A 21,240-nucleotide genomic window follows, 5' to 3' on the forward strand; every position below is an offset into this window, starting at 1 on the left:
TGTAGACAATTCATATTATGTAGGTTTGACTGCTTTATTAAAAGGTAAGACTGTGGAGGAATTTGCAAGGCTTCAAAGGTTATTGATTGGGAAGCTGTTTGCAGTCAGAAGATGACTGAGCTAAGATGGAGGATATGATGAGATAAAGGCTAGGTTAGGAAAGTGATTACGACTGGGAACCTGCTAATCACTGACCTCTATAGGGATCCTGTAGTTTATCACTAATCTCACTTGCACTTGGCATTTTCCTGTGTTGCTGCTTCATTGTTCATAGCTGAGTGAGTAATTTGGCTTGGGATGAACAGAAGGAGGGTGCTGCAAGTCCAGCAGCTGCACTTGTTGGCACTGGCTTGTTAGGCATCCTCAGTGTAGCCAGCAGCGTGCTTGGCACACTTTAGCCAATAATACTTAAACGAATTGTTGTGAAGAGAATAGGAGGTCATTTGTTTTAAGCACTTTCTTCAAATTGTGTTGCTTCAGATCTCCATTTCCATGAGTTTTGGTCACAAGTGTTATAAGGAAAAATGTGTGTAATACTTTTATATGTATTCACAATATATACATGTGTGTATTATGTACCTTTAAAATACTAGAGATAAGTTTGTAGGTATAAGACAGATATTAAAACTGTGACAGCCACTATTAATGAGTAGGCCTCTATAGCAGTAGAAGAGGAAGAAATGATTCCTCCAGTGCTGTGGGAAATGTCTAGATATGTAGTGAAGCTTTTATGGCTGCATGTGTCAGCCTTGCCGTTAAGAAGAAGGCAGCACACAAAATCCTAGGAGCAGGGTTAGTTTTGTGTTTTTTACCAAACTTAAATTTTTTTCACCGTACTGAAAAATTGCTGAATAAGAATTTTTAACACCAACAAAATTTAAAAAAATAAAGAATGGACCTGTACTGGAGGCAGCAAGGATGTTATTCTGTAAACTTGGCGTTCTTTCTTTCTACTTTGTAGTAAGTTGGAAAGTGATATTTAGAGTCGTAGAAAAATGTTTACTTTTGAATGTTTTTCGTGCATCATCTGTATGCACCTGTCAGTATAGCTTTTGCAGCTTGTTATATTGGATTTGCATATGAAAAATTATTTGAATATATTCTGTGGGTAACAAAGACATGTACTTTGTTGCTGGATACTTTGTTACTGGATGTGAAGGGGAGAAAACAGTATAATTTCTAGGCAAATCTACCAACACCAGTTTAATAACTTTTAAAAAAAAAAATCCTCAAAGCTATCAACAATGTTCTGTTTCAAACTAACTTTTGGGTAGGCTGTCTGTTGTGACCGGTTAACAGTGTTATCAGTGATGAGATGATGATTAGGAACTGTAAAAGCATGCTTCAAGATTCACTGAAAGATGATTCTCTGTACAAGTAGGGCAGACATACTTCATGTGTAACAACCAGAGCAGCTGCCAGCTGTGGTCACGATGGTATTCCTACTGGATGTGAAACATTGCTTCATTAAAAAATGTTGGTGCTTTCCTTATCGCCAACCAAAGAAATTCTTAGCAATGCATAGAAAGATCTTTAGTCTGTAAAGGGTTAATTCTGTAGAAATTGAAGTAATTTTTTGCAGTTAAGTTCTGTCATCCCCTCATAAACCAAGCATTATCTAGAAGCAGTGGGAAAAGGCTGTTTCACTACTGGCAGGCATTTATAGCACATTCACTGAAGTAGTCCTCAACTGAGTTAATGTAGTGCTGTTTTCAGCTCACTATCACTTTGCATCTTGCTGTTTCAGTTCATTCTGTGTTAAGAGTATTTAGGCTGCACAGCTGTTATACAGATAGATTTATTATGGAATACAATTCCTTGTGTGGTATTCAAAAGCTATATTAAGTTGTGAGCATATCACATTTAGACAGTCATTGCAAGAGAAAAACAATTATTTACTAAATGCCTATTAATGTTTGAATTGGTACAGAATGTGTCAAGGTCTTAAGTTTATGAAGTTAGGAAATACTTGTGGTTCGGAATGCTTTGTGGGGTTTTTTTTAACTCTGTAGTCATTGGGCTTTAAGCCTGTTAGGTAGTGATATGGTTATTAAAGTTTTTATTGATGAAAGCCCAAACAGCCAAACTCATTTCAAGTTATTACAAGATTCAAATGCCTTGTGAGTTGATCAGTGCAGATTTAAGATTTCGGTATGTAACCAATTCAATTACTTTTAAATGTCCATTGCCTTAGTTCCAATCTCGTTGGAAGACAAAACTCAAGGATATAGAGCCATTGATATGGAACTTGAAGAAAAGTTTACCATGATGCTACTTTGTAAGCAAGGCATAGATTTTTCTTCTAAAATGACAGCACATAACTTTTGAAACATGTGAGTTGGGAGGTATGTGAGAAAGGTGATCAAGGAGCTGATGATTCACAGTGGTCTTGTGTAGGAAACCCTACTGCAAGGTCTGCAGGGAAGTGTTGGGGTTGAGAAAACTGGCCAAAGTTGCTTTACTTCTCATGAATATTTTGTGAAAATAAAATAGGATCTGAAGAGGAAATAAATTTCATTTGGGCATTACTTTACCTTCCCACCTGGTGTGTCTACATGCCACCTTACAAACCTGTGCAAATAAAAGCCCAGTGAGGATTTTGTCATTTAATAGTGTTTTTGCATACCCCTCTCCTTCTTCCAATTACTGTTCAGTGCTGTAGTGAGTTTCCTCATGTTCCCTTAGTGCTGAGCATTAATGTTTCTGAATTTCCAGCTATAATAAAAAAGGTGCTATTGCCATCTGTGTAGTGAGCACTGACTGAGACAAGACCCTCTTGAGAAAGGATGGAGAGGATACGTTCAGACAGAGGGTGTAATGAACTCAACAGCAAATCTTGTGAGGTAGACCTGCAAGATGTTTCTGGGTCTGCTTTAGCTTTCAGTGTCACTGTATTTTTAAAGTTTGCATGCTCATAAACACAGGTACTCCAGTAAGTTTGGTTTTTACAGTAGCCTCTACATTTTTATGGTTTTCTGTCAATCTGTAGAGAATTTGAATAATTAAGAAAGGTATTTGATAAGCTAAAAACCACCAAAGGAATTCTGCTTTGATATATTTGGCTATGTGTTTGAACTTAATTGGATGCCAGGCACTGCCCATGCACTGATCAGCCATTATGCACGGGACCTACCTGTTTGTTAAACCAGTGAGGAAGTGTCATCTTAAACTGGAGGGTCCCCACCTTTCAAGTACTTGACTCACTCCATGGGGTAGTTGCCAAGTATTTTCTCTTTCTATTGATAAGTAAACACCGCCTGTGACACTTGCTTACAAAGCTTTAAATAGTGAGAATAGCATTGTGCCTAGGCTGGTGCAACTGAAGCATGTTGAAATGACAACAGGCAATTTGTAGTCAATACTCTTCCACTTTTCCACTGTGTTGATAGTGAAACCATCCTGTGATACTGCCAGGCAGCAGGGTGCTGGGAAACCTTTTCAGTGCAGCATCAGTGAAGCTTCAGGGGCTGTTGATGGACTCTCCTTCCTCTTCTCTCATGAACAGTGCAACAGATGTGCTCCAGCGGTGCCCAGGACAGCTCACCTTCTCTCTCTGCTATGCGAATGTCCTGTGGGAACTGCACCCTGTTGGCCCTTCTGCGGGATGGGAGACAACCCAGAACAGGGCCTGACTGTGGGCTCAATGTGTGGTTCTGTAGTGTGTGCCTGTTGATTTTTGTTGTTGCTGTTTAAAAATGTGTACCTTTAACTCTGTGACACTGTTGCAGTTCTGAGAGTCATATCTAAGTGTTTGCACTGGGAATGTGTTTGGGAGACTGTCTCTACGAAAGGCACTATCTTGTACTTGATCCTAGGTCGCTTTCCAAACCCTTCATTGAAAAGTTTAGCCATTTGAACACAAGTTAAATGTTAATTTGCTCCAGCTCTAATTCCTGATAAATATTTAGGCAGTGCAGCATCAGGCAGCCTTGGCCTTTCTCGATCATTTCTTAGAACAAAATTTAGTATAGATTGGGCTATTCTAGTCAGCTTTTTTCCTTTAGTATGAACTTGCCAAACTTTTAAAGTGATAACATTTAAATAACATGATTTTATGCATTCTTATCTAACAATTTCTTGCTTGCTACACAAACCATAATTTAAATAATAATTTTTCTAGCCTCTGTAATTGACTCTTGTACAAATATTTGTTTTAAAGCCTGCCTGGAATACTGCATACTTCAGTTGAAGTTGTTTATCATGTGGTATAAGATTCTCATTTTCTGGAAAGAAAATGCTGAGTCTGGTTTAATAGGAACAGCATGATTCATCCTACTTCATGTAATTTTGCATGCTAGGTATTTTATTTGCTTGGTGCTCGATAGTTGTTAGAGGCAAATTGCTTCAGCAGAAAAATGTTAACTTTTTTCCTCCCTTTGTTACAGCAGAGCTGCCATTTTTCAAGCAAACTATTGTTGACCAGACTGCATGTAGTTATCAAGATGATAATCTTGCAGAGATGTTGTTCCAAGAGATTCAGACTTCCTCTTCCTCTCTGCTTACACAAGATGCACTTTCTAAATGAACAATAAGCATACTTCAGTTTTTCCTCTCATGAAATGACATTTAAGAATTTTTAGTAGTAAGAGAGAAAATCAGAAAAAGCAAAGGAAGTCCTATTCTAGAAGTGCAATTGCAATAACATGGAGCTATTTATTACTGAAATGGGAATGTGTAAAAAAGGCTACTTTTTCTTCTTATGAGGACTAGTTGTCACATGCATTGTTTAGAAAAGGGAATGCCTAGTTGGGCAAGATGATATTCATTTTCAAATAGAAGAGGTATCATGGTTTATTAATGCTTACCTTTAGATAAGACTCTGAGTGGTGTTATGGCATGTTCCTTAGTTCCAGCTGTGTCATAATTAGGTCAGGCACGTGCACTTGGTGTTTCCTGTTATGCACATGCTTGTTGACTCTCTGATTCTTGACATTGTTCAGCAGAGACCTTCTATTCAAGATTTTTTTAAAAAGTGTTGATTGATAAACTTCTGAGCCCTACTGGAAAACTTTCACACTGAGTTTTAATATGCAAACATGCCAGTTGGGTCGCATGACCAACAAATACAGCACTAAGTAGTTTTTCTGGAATTGACAAATAGATTGCTAATGTCTCGTGACCTCAGCGACATCAGAGGGCAGCCGCTCTGAACAAGGCACTGTGTTCAGTATGTGCTACCTACAGGCAAATATGGCATATATGGCAGAAGAGAAGAGTCTGGTTTGCTGTCTTGACCAGTTGTATTGCTTGAGTTTTATACCCAACTGGAATGTACATGAAACAAAAGGATTTTTAAGGATTGAAGAGGTGAATGATTCAGCCATGGTTTAAGTTTGGTGTGGGTTTTCTTCTTGTTCTGAATTAAAGTTTTTGTTCACTTTTCATGTGGTTTTGTTGCTTTGGTTTTCCTGCTTAGTATATTCATCACCTAAGACGGTACCATCTATGTGTTAGTTTCATGTAGGAAGGAGAAATGTCTAAAAATGTCCCTACCTTTGCTTGTTGATAATGGAAGTGAAGCTGGACCTTTGCCCTTTTTATTTAAACATACTGATAAGGATATTTCACAACAATAAAAAATTGCAGTAGTTCTTTTTTGCTGATCAGTTAAGTCAGAAATGGAATTAGGTTAGTATGTCACGCATTGCAGTAGTGCTTTGAGTGTGTTAAACATGTATAAAAGCCTACTTCTATTTATGCAACTTTATTTTTGTAATTTTTCTATGATACTAACAGATTTTCTGAATTGTGTATATAAGGACAACTGATGCAGGTATCTAGCAGATTTTTCAAAAGAACCTAATTTCAAATGTCTTTCTTTTATAGGAAAAACCTCAGATAGAGGTCCATTTCCATTGTATGCTAGAGATACGGGGTTACCAGGCTGTCAAGTAAGTATAGTGATGATTGAAAGCAAATGGAATAATGTGAACTAAAATTTGGTTTTAAGTTACTTGAACGTGTCAGACTACCAAAGATAATAAAGAAGAATGTGTTCCACAATTTGCAGAATAAATTTTCTGGGGTTTGTGATCAAATTGACTTGCACTTACATACATCCATTTAGAGGAGATACTTCTGCTGTGTGCAAGTGCAAATGGTTCTGTCGCTCATGAGCATAAAGTCCTGTTTTTAGTCAAAGGGAGAGTGTTACTAGTCTGAACATATTGAGCAATGTGCTTCAGTTGTGTGTATCACATCTTTCCTACAGATCATTGTGAAATGAGTTTCTTGCCCTTTGCAGTTATTGGTTCCTCTCTCCAAGTCTGCAAACAGAATTGCAGACCAGTACTGTCTGCACATCACGATTAGTCCGTGATACTTGAATTTTTCACATATAACTTCTTAAAAAATATCAGTAATGGCTGAATATAGTTCGTTAGTTAACTCTTACTCCTAGTGGAGATTTTGTGCATTTTTAAAGGAAAACAGTATTACTATGCTTTCAATTTTTAATAATAAGGTTATCCAGTGTAATACTGTGTTTTGTGGTTTGATGATGTCTTTTTTTAATTAAGAAAACTTTATTTTTCTCTAAATCTTCGTTTTAGAGTGGACATTTCTTCCATGTTATTTCTAATGAGCCACGTTGAGAATACTCTGATCACTGTTTGAAAGTCTGTTTTGAATGAACAGGAAGTTTGGGTGTTTAAAAAGTATAATTAGCATTTGATTACACTTAGTATTTGTTGATAAAAAATTTAAATAACTACTATATTATGATTTTAATTCTAAGAAATTAATTTGTTATGCTTGTTTTCTCAGTAATGCTTTTTAATTTCACTGTAAGTAGACTATTTGCTTTGAACTGAAATTCTCAGGAACATCTTTCTCTGGAGGATAAAACTTAGCATACCAGCGTGACACCTTGGTTTTGAGTCTTTTAACTAGTAGTTTGGGAAGTGTGAATGGGCAGCACCATGTGGCAATGTAGTCCTAACATCACTTTCCCTATTAAGAAAAGGATCATTCTCACAACCTTTACTACTTCTCTGCAACACAGATGTGAAGAACAAAAGACCCATTTGTAACTGTATGGGTGAGCTTTCAGTAACATTCTCACAAAAAGCAGTATACCTCTTTAAGTTCAAGTTACAGGCTTCACATTATTGCCAGTCTAGACAGTAAAACATTGTATTAGTGTTGTTACTATTGTTCAAATAACTCTGTATGCACTGTATTTAAATATAATAACTTAAACTTGACGTTAGTTTGGAAGCAAATTAATCTCCACATTACTCTTTCATTAAGTTGATGTTCTGTATTGGAAAATGGGTTTATGTTAACTTTGCATAAAATTCTGTTTTGCTTTGTGATAATTAGTGTAATTTCTGTCGTTTGGCTTCTCACTGAGGAAATGCTTTTATATCTCTTAATTGTTTATATCTAGTACCATTTAATATTAATTTTTTACATGTAGCTATTTTCAAGCTGAAATCTTACACATACTTGTTTCTATTAACATCACTTCAAATTCAGTTTATTCCTTATATGCTTCCTACTGTTTTTTCTTCCACAGTTCCTTCTTTCTTAAACATTTTTAGTATATGGGATAAATGTTATTGTAGGTAAATCTGTTTCATTTTTATAGTCAGGATAATAGCAAATTATCATAGAGTGAACTTTAAAGTGAAATTAAATTTATGTGATAAGTTACAGTTTTTACTTTAATTTGGTCTTATCAGTTAAATCTGACAGTGTTTGAAATAATTTGCTAATTTAGAATGTGGTGGGATTTCTGAATCTTTTTGGTGTTCTTCTATTTTTCATAAATCCATGGCAGTGCCTGAAATACAGCTCTTACTGTAGCCACAGGGTTTGAAAGCTATTGTAGAGAAGGTCGAAAGCGATCCTGAGAGGTCATTTTGACAACCTGAATGAAGAATCAGCTGCATTGTCCCTGACAGATGTTCATATAGTCAGGTCTTAAAAACCTCTAGAGATGGAGGAGACTGCATGACCACACTGGGTTTGTTTTCCGTTACTTAAACATACTATTAAAAAGTTTCCCTGATGCCTTATCTAAATACCACTGTAATTAAAGCATCTAACTCTTGTATTATAGACAGTGGACACTGAGGAGAATCTATACTCTTTTAAGTCTGTAGAGGCTGGAAATCCAGTAGATAATTAAGATGATAAGGAGTCCCTAGAAAAGATAAGACATAAACAGAGTTAATTTTTACATTGGTGTGTATAGTGCTGAATATAGTTCAGGTATATTTTTAATAGCAGATACATAACAGGGTCTATCTCAAATTGGAATATTGGTAGAAAAGCTTATGTTCTGCTCTAGATGTTCTCCTAGGTTCACAACCCTAGGGAATTCCAGTGTTTTAAACTGGGTAAAGTACCTCATCTAAGGCCTTGCCGTATGGCAAAAAGAAATTTCCTGGATCTTTCTGACAATACTGTTAATTTTTTGCTGTGTGGTATTTGCCTTTTACACAACAAATGTCCAGTCTTTGATACTTGCTTGACTGGTCTGGTCATGGTCTAAAATTTCCCAATACCTTCTTATGGTAATGTTGGCCAGCTTGTCATTCCTCAGCCTACATTTTTCAGTCTACAGGTTCCATATGCAAAAATGTATTTGCTTTTTAACACATTGCTTCTACCCTCTTTAAATTTGTCAGTGTAGTTTTGAATTCCAGGCTTGTACTGCATTTGTAGATCCTTCTGGGTTATTTGCTTTGTGAATTTAGTAAATGTGGTCTTCATTTTTCATCCAAGTCACTAATTAAAAGGTGGAATGATGCCCAAAACAGATGCCCGCAAAGTCTCAGTTAATATGTTCACCCAGTGTTGATTATGAACTCCTAGCTACTGGTTTTTAAACAGCTATGCTCTGTATTCAGCAGTAGTTTTATTTGTCCTTGGCTCCTTAGTTCACCTGTGAAATGAAAGTAGTAAAAACCTTATTAAAACGCCTCCTATGCTATCTGAGAAGGAAGTGAGATTGGTTTTACATAGTTTATTCCAGCTGAATCCATATCACTTCTTTGTTATCTTCTGGCATTTGCAGCCTATTTCTTCCACTATTCTTCCAAAAAATTAAATTTAAATTGTTGAGGAATTACAAGCCACTGCTTTTGTTCCTCCCTGAAACAAACCAAGCAACCCCATTCTTTTGTAGTGTCTGCACTCTCTCTGAACCATGAGTTTTCAAAGACAGTGGCTAAGGCTTCTGAAATGGCAAGAATGGCAAGAGCCAGTCTTCTGAGTATCTTATCGGGTACAGATGAATTGAAATACCGAACTTCTCCAAATACTCTCTAACCTGTTCTTCTCTTACCAAAGTTCTTTCCATATGTCATTGGTGAAAACGGTATTAATAACCTGGTATGGATGTGGGATGAGTTTTAATTCTTCCTTCCTATTACGTTTACAGAGGGCTGGACTGAAAATTTTCAAGACCAACTGAAATGTTTAAGACTTTTACTATCATTTCTCACGCTTTACTGAAAATTATCTAAGCAGTCATTTGTATGGACTGTTAGCTACTTACAGGCTTTATATTTAGGCTATAGGAGTTTGTGCGATTGGTTTTCAATGTAGCTTAAAAATCTAAGCAATTCAGCAATGTGATTTAGATATAACATTTAGTCACAGAAATGTAAATATGGCTAATTTATAAATATTCTACCAAACAGGAAGTGCATATTTTCAGGTTTTGTTTCCATCAGGTGTTTTAAGTAAGCCAAAAAGGAGCTTCCTAGAGTATAGCACTTTGCACTGGGCCCATTCATGCAAATAACAGTGTTTAATAAGGTAGTTGCATTTGTCTTAAGCTGTGGTTTAGTGTTAAGAAGGTTAATGGTGTATGTTAGTGTGCTACATTAAAACCTGTGCTCGTCTAGTGCTTTGCAATCAAGTTCTGAATCCTCTTCCTTTTTTGGCGTTATCTGTACTTTGTTGTATACTCGTCCTTCTGACAGGTATTCACTCTATTCTGCACCCTTCCAACTCTTACTGCCTTTTTTTCTCCCCAATGTTTCATAGAGTATATAGACTCTAAGTGGATGGGTAAGATGACAAATCGAGGCTTGTGCAGATAAGTTTACCTGGACAAAAAAATTGACAGTTTTTAGAAGAAATGTTAAAACTGTATTTTGCTATAAGAATGAAATGCAATGCTACATGGCTTGATGCAAGGTCTCTATTTGTGTCTTGGAACTGGAGGTGTGGGAGGGTTGTTGGTGATTTTTGTAGGGGATTCTATCGCTCCTATTGGCTGTGTAATTCCAGATTTGTGAAGGGCATCTTTTTATGAATCTTAAATCAGATATAGATTAAATTTTCAGAAAGCTTCTTGTAATAAAAAGGGTTTTCCTTACATTTGTGTGATTTAATACTGAAAACTGTAGCTTATGTAAAAGAAACGAGATTAGACTTCAGATATTGAATGCCTGACTCCCATTTCCAATATCATCAAAAAGGTACCCAGCTGTCACTGCATGTTGCTTTGACAGGTCTGAGCTCTAAGCAAGCCAGGAATCTGCACTGTTTTCAAAGTGAAATTGAGATAAATGTGCAATATGTGTATAGCTGTTAGACTAATTCTTCTAATTGTTTCTGTGGGTCTTCACAGAAGCTAACTTTATCCCCATGAGCCTGTAAGTGCCCCAGCTAATTGGCAGAGATGTGGGAAGATGCTCCTTTAGCCTAACAGTGCCTGTTCTCATGTGCCTGGCAAAGTCTGTCTCTCCCCACTGGCATCACTAGGCTGAAGATAGTAAATTATTTGTGACTATCGCCTTAATGTTCTGTTTTAATTCTAAACAATGATCCATGAAAAATAACACATTATGGATTTTTTGACATGTGGAGATAATGCCTTTACCCTCTATTCATCATAGTTTCAAGTCCACATACTATCCCATGTGCAAGAAAGGAGATAAAATCGAGAGCTAAATGCAATGGATGTTAAGCAAGAACTAAAGAGGCAGTCACCAGTTTTTGTTTAAAGCGTAACCTTTCAATAAAGAGATGTATTGTAATTTATTTTTCTAACTCACTAATCTGTATGTTCTATATGATGACGCGACACTTTAATTGTTATAAAACCCGTTTAGAAAGAAGTTTAATTGATGGTAAATCAGAAATTGTGAGTGCTGGAAAGAGCTATGGATTCTATTTACTAAATACATTTAATTTAGTCTATGTAAAATACTACATAAAATATACTATATGTGCATGATATATACATATGCAGCTATATATTTCATGCAGTATGAAACAGATCGTATGAAGAATTTATATGATACTGTGTATACTGTATATATTTTTTATTTAGTAGTGGCATGGATTTTTAACTCATTTCTGCTGCTATTACTATGTAAGTTTTGTGCATATTGGTAATAAATAAGTCTACTTCAGAATCTTCATTTTTTGGATTAAGAAAAAAAATCCAGTAGAAAACTGGTCCATCATTGTTTCCAGTAATATTGCTACACCATTTTCCCTTCAATAGCCATCAGCTCTGCTATTGCTGTGAAGCTAATGTGAGGTGACTCATTTAGCAGCGTATTATTGCATCATTGCAACATGATGTAAGGCACATCAGGCATTATTAAATTAGCCTGAATTTTGCAGTATGACAGTAACGTTTTATGCACATTAGCACCATACTTAGTGTTCCTTATGGGAATATACTTCAAGTAAATATATTAAGACATAATTTCAGACAACTTTTCAGGGTTTACCAATTTCTTCTTTATCAGGAAAAAAATATGCTTCACTGGAATATTAAGACAGATGTAGTTGCCCTTGTGCATCTTCAGAGCATGTTTTATTTTTCTTAAATTACTTTAAAAGTGTGCTTGGGTAGTACCTTGGAAAAAAAATTAGCTGGCCTCTCACTGATTGTTGAAGTAAGTTGGAACAAATTCATCCATCTTCTACCTTTTCTATGATTCAAACATAGAAACGTTCTCCTCATCTGGGTGCCAGTCAGAGAAAGCTAGATTTGTATATGCTTGACTCAGTTGTGCTGAAAAATATTACAGAATTTAATACAGTATAGTTACTGAGCAACTGGAATTCATACTGTTGGCTTTTTAGCAAAAATTTGTGACCTTTCTTTGTTTATTGACTTAGGAACAACTTTTTTCACAGTTTAATGTGAAACTTTAAAGGTTTGCATCTTGTTGTCTGCAAATTTAGCAATTTATTAAAGAATAAGTTTAGAAGCATGAAAGCCTGTATTTATTAGCTGTTAAATCCTTCACAGACTAAAAAGTTTGGTTTATTTTTGTGCAAAAAAAAATTTTGTCCCTTAACTATAAGAACTTTGAAATAAACCCAAAAAATGCCTTTAGCACCAATTTCTTGGGCAATTTAACAGATGATCACTTTGGCAAAAGAAATGTTTGCAAGTCTATGTTACTTTGCTTTTGCATAGTCAGTAATTTGCGTCTTTCAAATTTAAAAAGAGTTTAAAGTAGTTTGAGCAGAATGCGAATCTAAAGAACAACCCTGCAAGCTGGTGAAAGTGGTATCTCAGAGATGCTCTCTCTAACAGCTATCTCATAGGTTGAAGTGTAATGAGAATAGAACTCCAGAAATTTGAGTTGGCTGGGGAGAACAGAAAAGCTCGCTCATAATGTACATAGGCAAAAATGGCAACTTTGTTGTGTTACGGGTGAGGTGAAGCATATGCAAGCAAGAGTGAAAGGAAGTATCCATGGCAGGATGTAGATACCAGCTTGCTGCATAGAGAAAATAGAACTGAATAACTTAAAAGTATTTTTAATATGTTCAGAAACTATATAATTTTAAGGTATGTATATAGTTTAATGGAAAAGATTAACTGATTTTTTTTTTTAATAAAGCATCAGGTAACATTAAACAGCTGGAAGAATAAGCATACAGACAAAAATGTGTATGTTAGATGGTAAGAGTGTATAAAAATGTATGTGGGAAGCAGAAATGAGATCTGAAAAAAAGGGAAAAGCAAAGAACAGTATGAAAAATGTAATTTGAAATACATGGGTTTGTAAGAACAAAAAACATGGAAGTGGCAAGAGTGCAAGAAATGAGTGATTGTGAGTAGTGGGATAGAGTAGTGTTTTAGTGGTATCTGACAGCTGAAATGTTACTTAAAATGTGTGAGTCAAAGAAGAAAAAGGTATTAGTAGCACATCACATTTTATAAATGTGGTTGTTCTTTAAGCGTCTATGAAAGCTTCCAAACAAGTCTGTCTCGATCTGTGGGTGTAGCCTCCAAATAGCAGCATGTCTCTGCAGTTGCTCCTAGGATGCTTTGCTAAGTTTTTAACAATTCATTACTTTAATACAAGGGCCATTGTAATAGACCACTACTAACATACTTTACTGTGGCATTATATGTCAAAGAATTGTCAGCACTAGATGTCTTGCTGGAAGATGAAAGAAGTAATGGACAACTGTGTAGAACAAATATATTGGGTGTTTCCTTGTAGGGCCATTTTGGCTTCCTTGAGAGAAATAATTAGATAGTTATTCTGTGTTGAGGATGTGCTGTCTGCTCCTATAATATTGTAATGTTATTGAAACAATTTTAAAACAAAAGGGGGGGGAACTAATGAAAGGGTTTAAATTAATAGAAAAATGTAAATAGCTTTTCTCCGGAATGATTGGAAATAGGCATATTTAGACCACACCTAGGTGGTAGACTGTAGAGGAAGTAATACTGTGGCAAAAGGGATGCTAGAGCGTGGATAACTTCTTCCGGAGAATGTTAGGTTAAACCTTGTAGCTAGTGTGTCTCAGATCCCTTCAGGCTTGCTTTTTTTTTTTTTAACAAAAAACTTCCAGGTTTTGCAAGTAGATCTTTTATATATAATATATATATTACATAGGAGATATAATATATACTCCTATGTGATTGTGTACAATAAGGAAAAAATATGGATACTTTAAACATGCTAATTATAAGGAGCTATCACTCTGTAGTCAGATTGCATCAGCTATGGACCCACAAGGTTTTTTCTTTTTTTTTTTTTTTTTTTAACTAATATATTTGTTAAAGAGCAAAAAGAAGGCTCTTCCTGCTCACTTTTGGCAGTATGTTTGAAGTTGCTTTAGATGGATCTTCCAATGAGGCAGAGAAATACATGATATTCTGGCCCTTTCTTATCTGTGGGGCCTTAGAAAAGACTACAAGCAGTGGCACCAGTTACTTTTCTTCCTTCCTCACATAGGTTTAGAAACAGTATAGAGAACATAATGTCTATTTAAATCCAAGTAATACTGAGTTATGGAAGTATAAAGTATAAAGAAATTTTCAAGGCTTGTACATGTGTGGGATTTTTAATACAAATATAACTTTAAAGCTGACAAACTGATTTTATTTTGTAAATTTTCTCTTTTTAATCTCCTCTTCTCTGACACCTTTGATATCAGGTGTCTCCCCAAAGCAGATTTTTACAGCTGAGCTATCAATCTCTAAGAAACGTGGCTTCTGAAGGAAAGGCTGACACAATGTTAACTGAAGCAGCGACTCTGGATTCTGCCAACTGATACCATCTTAAAAGGTTGGGATGGGGAGAGGGATATATAGTTTAAGGGCAGATGCCATGTCCAAACTTGAGTTTATTTTGCTTCATTTTACTTCTCAAGTAAAATCAAGCAATATTAACTTTCTCTTGATTACGATTTACTAGAGGTGAATTACTTATTGTGCTATTGGGAAAATATCTCCTGTCTCTCAGCAGATAAGGAGCCTGCAGAACCTTTTTAGAAAGTAAAAATGTACTGGGCACAGTCTAGGTGTCTTCTTCCAGAGCTGGAGGTGACTACCTGAAGTTAATCAGGGAAGACATCCCCTGAATGAAGGGGGTAGCAGGTGTTAGGAATTAGTTATAGTTGGGGGAGGGATGCTATTTATAAAAGGGGAGCAGTTCTGCAAGGAATCATATTGAATCTCTTAAGCAGACAAACTGTTACTTGTCTTTGCCCTTCTTTCTCACACTATTTAGGGTTGGCAAATTTTTATGCCTACTTCCAATTTTTGATTGTTTGATGGTATTTAAGGTAATGAGTATCCTGTAAATCAATACATGTCTAGTATCTTACATGTTGCTCCATAAGGAAGTAAAAAGCATGCTACACCATGGAGAGTGGATACAATTTCTTTGGCCAATTACTGTTTGTCTGCAGCTAATCTTACTGCCTCAGAGCTGGGTGCTTCTCAATTACAAATTTGTGGTATTATTGGAGGATGGGGAAAAGATTAGCTCAATTCTTTTCTCCCAGCCATACCTGTCTGTTTGAATGAGCTGGGTTGCCCTTTGGATTTTTTTGAAGTGTTTATTCCTTTTGTCTACAACTACTCTAGTATGTTGAGCCCCCATTTACCTTCCTTTCTTACCTCACAGAGAGATAAAGTCCCTTTCCAAACCTTGCATCTGCATGGATTACTGCTCTCAAGATGAATACAGTCCCTGAGTAGAATTGGAAGGGAGTAGATAAGAGTGGTGTAAGCAACCTGTTACTTAGCATTAGCTGCCTGGGATGGGCTAGGAGAGACTGTAGCTTGAGCAGATAGTCAGTGGATGGAAAGAAGCACAAGACACATTTGCCATTTTGATTCCTCTTCTGTGGAACTAAACCATCCAACTAGCATTGGTTTCAGTTGTATTGCGGAGTGATTTTCAAGATGGTAGTGCTCTTGATGGCACAGGTTTCTAAAGAGCAGGGAGTGAAAGATAACATTTATTAAGGGGAGGGGATTGTAGCCTAAGATATTTACTGGGCTTGTCTATCCATTTACTAGCACTCTAGTGTTGGGTTTAGCTTTCACTTGATCGTATGTGAAAACATATGGGTCCTCCATGTTAAGTCCTAACAATTATCTGGTTGCTGTATTAATGATAGGTTTTGAACCCTCATTATGTTATGCTTTTTCTGACTCGGTGCTTAGAGCAAGTGCGATTTTTCTCTTGGTTGTGTGGGAGAGGAGATGCACAGCTTAACTTCCATACCATATACATGAAACATTCTACTAATGGTCTGATATCTTTTGAAATCATTTTGCTGAAGATGCAGAGGGAGAAACAGATGCAAGGATAGTTTGAGCATTATAATATCCTTTATAGTCTGACTTCTGTAAATAAGATTCAGCATAAAATCTTTTATAATGTTGACTTCTCATGCTCGTATCTTGTAATCATAGAGAAAAGCAGGAAGGCTGGTACCAAAAAATTAAGAAGTAGATGAATAACCCCTCAGCTGCTTCTCTTCTGACACTTTGCAGTTCTCCACAAACCTTCTGCTTTTGTATAATCATAGTAAGGAAGCTGTTCAAATTACTGTTTTCATAATGTAGCAAAAAGATTCAAAGGCAAAGGGAGGAGAGCCTGACCTGTAATCACAATGCTTAGTAATGCCTGCCTAGAATTCAGTCAGCAATGCAAAAATACCTTGCCCGGGGGGATGAGCGAAGACAAGCTGAGCCAGCATAACCTCGGGGATTGGACACCAACATCAGCAGGGTGCTGCTTTTAGAAGTGTAAGACAGAATTTGTAGTCTTGCCAATATGCAGTATCAGTGCAGGGAAGCCGCTACTGCAAAAGAGAAGGAAGGGACTCATTCAAATTATTTGTATTGATCAGGTGCTTTAAAGCCATTTAGATGCAGAAGGAATACAAAATGTTTCCTTCCCTTCACGTTTAATCTTTACTCCTCCCAGTGCTTAAAAAAACATATATGGAATTCTGTATAAACTTATTCCTCCTTCCTCCTCTGTCCCTGTGCTCAGTCTCAGTATTTACAAATACACAGAATCTGCTACTACAGATAATTCTGTGTAAGTATACACATTGAATAAGCAACTCATGGTGATTCAGAAAAGCTTTCGTGTAAAAAGAGAATGTATTGATACCTTGATATTTTTCAGTGCTAACATTAACTGGGAAGATAGTAAACCTAACTGTCTGTTATTTTGTTTACGATGTTGCATCACTTCAGTGTTTAGTACCCTAGGTAGCTGTTTTTTACTCCAGTGAGCTAGATTAGCCTGATTACACTGGCAGGATGCAGTTGATGGATGACTGTCATTATCTTCTCAAACCTGCATGATACTTTAGGTATAGGAGATGATAATTAAATTTTCAAGAGACTACATTGAGATTATAAGATCTGAGTATTTTTTTAAAATGAGGAATATGTTTGCAATTATCAACGTGATGTTAGAGGATCCTCTCCTGAGATGTTTTATTGGCAACCCCTGATTTCCTTTAAATTGATCAAGAGAAAATGCTCAAGTTATCATATAACACTTTAGATGTTGTTTTGGTTTTTTAATTCTGATATTTTCCTCCTCCTGAAACAGACCAAAAATGTATCTGATCAAATCTATTGGTAATGGCTTGAAGATGTACAGGTTAGCACAATATATTTAATGAAACCTTGTTTGAGACAAAACACTAGAGAGGATCATAATTAATGCCTCATTTTCTGCCAGTTGCTATTGATTACTCATTCAGGGTCCCTTTGTTCTCAAAATGGTAACACTGTATTTCACATTACTATTTGATGATATTCTCAGGATGAGATTCTTTAACAACATGCTGATAATTGCAAACATATCTCTAGAATTTAAATTTAAAATGAATTTACATCATATGTCAGTGTTTTTCCAAATTCAGCTCCTATTTTGGAGTGCATATTCATTACAGTTTCCAAAGATTGGAGACTTGAGTAAAGTGAAATTCAACACTTTATATCTTCATTATATTTTTGGCTGAAACTGCATGATGTGGAACTCAGGTGAATGGTCTTTTTGCAGCCCAAACCTCAGTACTGTACTAGTATCTCACAGAGCAATTATTTGTTAATGTTTTAATTTTGTGCTAGGTTTTCCTTTGGAATCACGGTAATAACATACAAAACTTAGCTGGGGGATTTTTGCAAGTTTAGCAGAGTTTGACTTCTCAATTTTGTTATATTCTTTTAAACTAGCTCATGCAAATTGTCAGGTTTATCTATAAAGCAAGACATGTGAAATATTAAGACATTATATACGTGCTTTACATCATTCAGATGGCTCACTGAATAAAAAGACATATACGTGAAACTTCTGCTCTACCCGGTGCGGCATTTTAAGTTTACAGTAAGGCAAGGAATGCACTTACTATCTGCTCTACGTAATTCTGAGAAATAGAGAAATACTAAGTGAGTTTGTCTATGACTATATGGTGGGATAATAGAGGGTTTTGATTGAAATGAGTGCTGTTGTGATACTTTACTTTTACAAAAGAATGTATCTAAGCTCCCAATTTTTAACTGAACACCTAAGTACTTTTTTTTTTTTTTTTTTTAAACTTCAGACAGTTTTCCTGCCTTAAATAGGGTCAGCCTGACTATTGGGACTCAAAGCATAACCTTTTTGAAAAGGAGGCTAATACAAAAAAACCTAGGAAAAATGAAATCTAGTTGACTAGTTTGGGGGAGAAAAGGGGCGGGGTGGGGGCAGGGGGAGGCAGTTTCAAGATCTAAGTGTGCAGTTGGTAAGTGGCAGCTCTCATTTCACTGCCAAAGCAGCCTCCTGCCTTATGCCAGCACAATGGCCCTGTCATAATCAGTTGCATATAATGGGCTAATGCTTTTATTCTTGACAATATTATTCTTTTGGTGGAAATTAATGAATAATGTAAAGGCACACAGTTGTATCTGGATGAAACTATTGCATAGTTTGGCTATGGCTACACTAGGAAAATCTGAGTTCTTAAAGTGTTTGCTAATATGTTTGAATTTTTTAAATGAATGAGATTTAGACCAAGAAGCACAAGGCTAACTGTCTATAACAAGTACATTTTTGAAAAGGTAAAACCTTATATGCAACAGTGCAGTGTATGGAGTGTGTTTGTTAAAAATGTTCGTGTGTTTTGCAGGACAGCTTGGCTTTCCTATCTATATCCAGCCTAAGTGCTGGAGAGCTGCAAGGAATATTACATAAGGACATCTGTAGGCCTTTACTTGTCCACATTTCTTTTTTTATATCAAAGTAAGAAAATCAAAGAACTGTTTAGTAACATATTAGAATTCTGCTGGCCGGTGTCCTAGAAGTTCATTGAATGCAGAGCAGTATTTTGGCATCAAATTGTATCTTTGGGATTCTAAAGATTCATAGCATTGGGCTGGGGAAAAGAAAACTTCCAAAGTAGTCAAACTGTTTCTTACTTTTATGCTCAAATTCTTTGAAAGAATCAATTTTAAAACCATTTTAAAATACACTGAGTAAGGAGCCTTCTTCAACTCCAGCATACCATTTGGATGTAAGCATATGGTTGATTAGCTTGTTAGTTTGAATGGAAGCTAACTTTGCATGCACGTAAGTGCAGCTGCAATACAAAGTTACTTGTTTTCTGTGACAAAGGTGCATAAATACACACACCCCCCATATGTAGATATGATTCTTTTCTCCCCACCTCACCCCTAATGTTTGAATAGATGACTCCCCTGCATTTCATTTTATGAGAATACTTTTTAGGGAAAGGACCCCTTTAAAGCATTTGTCTACATAACGGCCTTTGTAAAAGCCTTTATTTTTTGGGTCAGACCATGTGATTTCCCCTGAGGCTGTCAAAACTGTTTCTTGGTTTTGCTGAAAGGGATAAATTTGAAAAGTAAAGGAGTCATGTTTACCCCTTCTTCTGTGTTCTCTTTGGAATCAGGCTTGCTATGTTCTTAGTTGATTGTAATAAAAACCTTTTTAATTTTGTTTTCTTTCTTTTTTTTTTAGGTTGGTTATTGAACACATATTCCTCAGGGAAAATATTGCTTTAAATAATGCTTATTTATCTTGAAGCTGGAAATATGCCTTATAAAATCCAAAGAGGCGAATTTTTAAGGGTGATGCCTGTTTATTTATAATGGTAATGCAGACAGGCCTCGGCAGCATTCAGGAGAATAACCAGTCATTGATTATTCTTTAGTAATTGGATCCCTGCTTGGCAGATGAGGTTCGGAGTGAGCGTGAATGTTCTCTGTGGAGAGTGCTGCAAACTACGTATGTAAGCGATCTGCCTCTGTGCAGGGACCTCAGGCACTTAGTCAGGAGAAGCTTGGTGCTGATAATACAAAGCTTTTTTGCTATCCTCAGTGGTATTTTTGTATTCCTTTCTTTATCAGATGCCCTTAGGAAAGGATCAGTCCTAATCAATATTGCTTCTCAATTGGTTCAGACAGGCAGAAAAATCAATAAGCTGAACTAATGACATCTATTTTTATTTCCTTTGGAAGACTGAGGAACAATTATAAAATTTTAAACAGATGCTTCATTTGATTGTGGGAATGGTAGAAGAGTGTTGTGTTTCTTGGGTTTGGTTTTCTTTCCCCTTTTTTTTTTTTCTTTCAATAAAAAATTCTTACCCAAACACAATATAGATCAGGAAACTTCTTTAGAGTGTGTCACATAGCTTGCGATTTACTGAGTATGTATTGTATTACTTTTATGTTGTGGTAGCCATGTTGCTTTGAAATTAAGGGTCTGATGAAAATGTTGAGACCTGGAATGCTTAGGACAAAAGCAAGAGTGGCAGATGTCATGAGGTAAAGGTTGGAGGTTAAGTCTGAAAAAGATACAGATACATGCCTTTTGGAATGGCTTGGTAGAAGTGAATTTAAGACTTTTTATTGGTGGTTTGGTTTTTTGTGGAGGGTGGTTTTTTGGTCATCTCCCCTCCCTCCCCCTTAATGAATAGAGGAACAGAGGAACTAAGAACCCTTCTACCCTTTTTTTTGGAGGCATCTGTGTGGATCCTGTTGCATTTCCAAAATCACTGCCAATGATCAGAAGGAGATGCTGGAGGGAAGAAAGGAGGGTTGTCTTTAACGTGAATGGGAGGTAGTTCCTAACTGTGTTTGACAGCTGCTCTGAGAGAGCAGGGGCTGGAGGAGATGACCTCAAGAGGTCCCTGCAAGCCCCAGTGGTTCTGGGATTCTCTGAGTGGGACCTTGCTTCAGCTACTTGAAATGACAACTATCACTATACTTCCTCCCCTTCCCCCTGGGCTATGCGAAGTAGTTTTCTTTCAGTCCTGGGTATTCTTGGGCTAAGTGCAGGACTGGTCTAATGTCTTCTCTTGGAGAGCATCGGTTTGGAGGAAGTGCTTTTCACAAAACGTTGCCCAGGTTTCCTGCAGTGTTCCCCGCTAAAACTCTAATAAATGTGAACAGCATCTTTGCTAAATTCAGGCTTATACTATGTAAGCCAGATATTCTGATAATCATAATGTTTTATGCAAAACAATAAA

The 21,240-nt window shown here is 36.4% G+C and overlaps 1 protein-coding gene across 8 annotated transcripts in view; it reads left to right on the forward strand.

Moving 5' to 3' along the window:
- TCF12 (transcription factor 12) overlaps positions 1–21,240 on the forward strand; it is a 173,996-nt gene that overhangs the window by 94,537 nt on the left and 58,219 nt on the right. For all 8 annotated transcript variants that reach the window (XM_074879940.1, XM_074879943.1, XM_074879942.1 and 5 more), the window contains one exon: positions 5,827–5,891. In XM_074879940.1, coding sequence (XP_074736041.1) covers positions 5,827–5,891 — 65 coding nt within the window. The remainder of the gene's footprint in view (positions 1–5,826; positions 5,892–21,240) is intronic.

Source organism: Strix uralensis, chromosome 11 (genome assembly GCF_047716275.1).
Source record: "Strix uralensis isolate ZFMK-TIS-50842 chromosome 11, bStrUra1, whole genome shotgun sequence".
NCBI lineage: Eukaryota > Metazoa > Chordata > Aves > Strigiformes > Strigidae > Strix > Strix uralensis.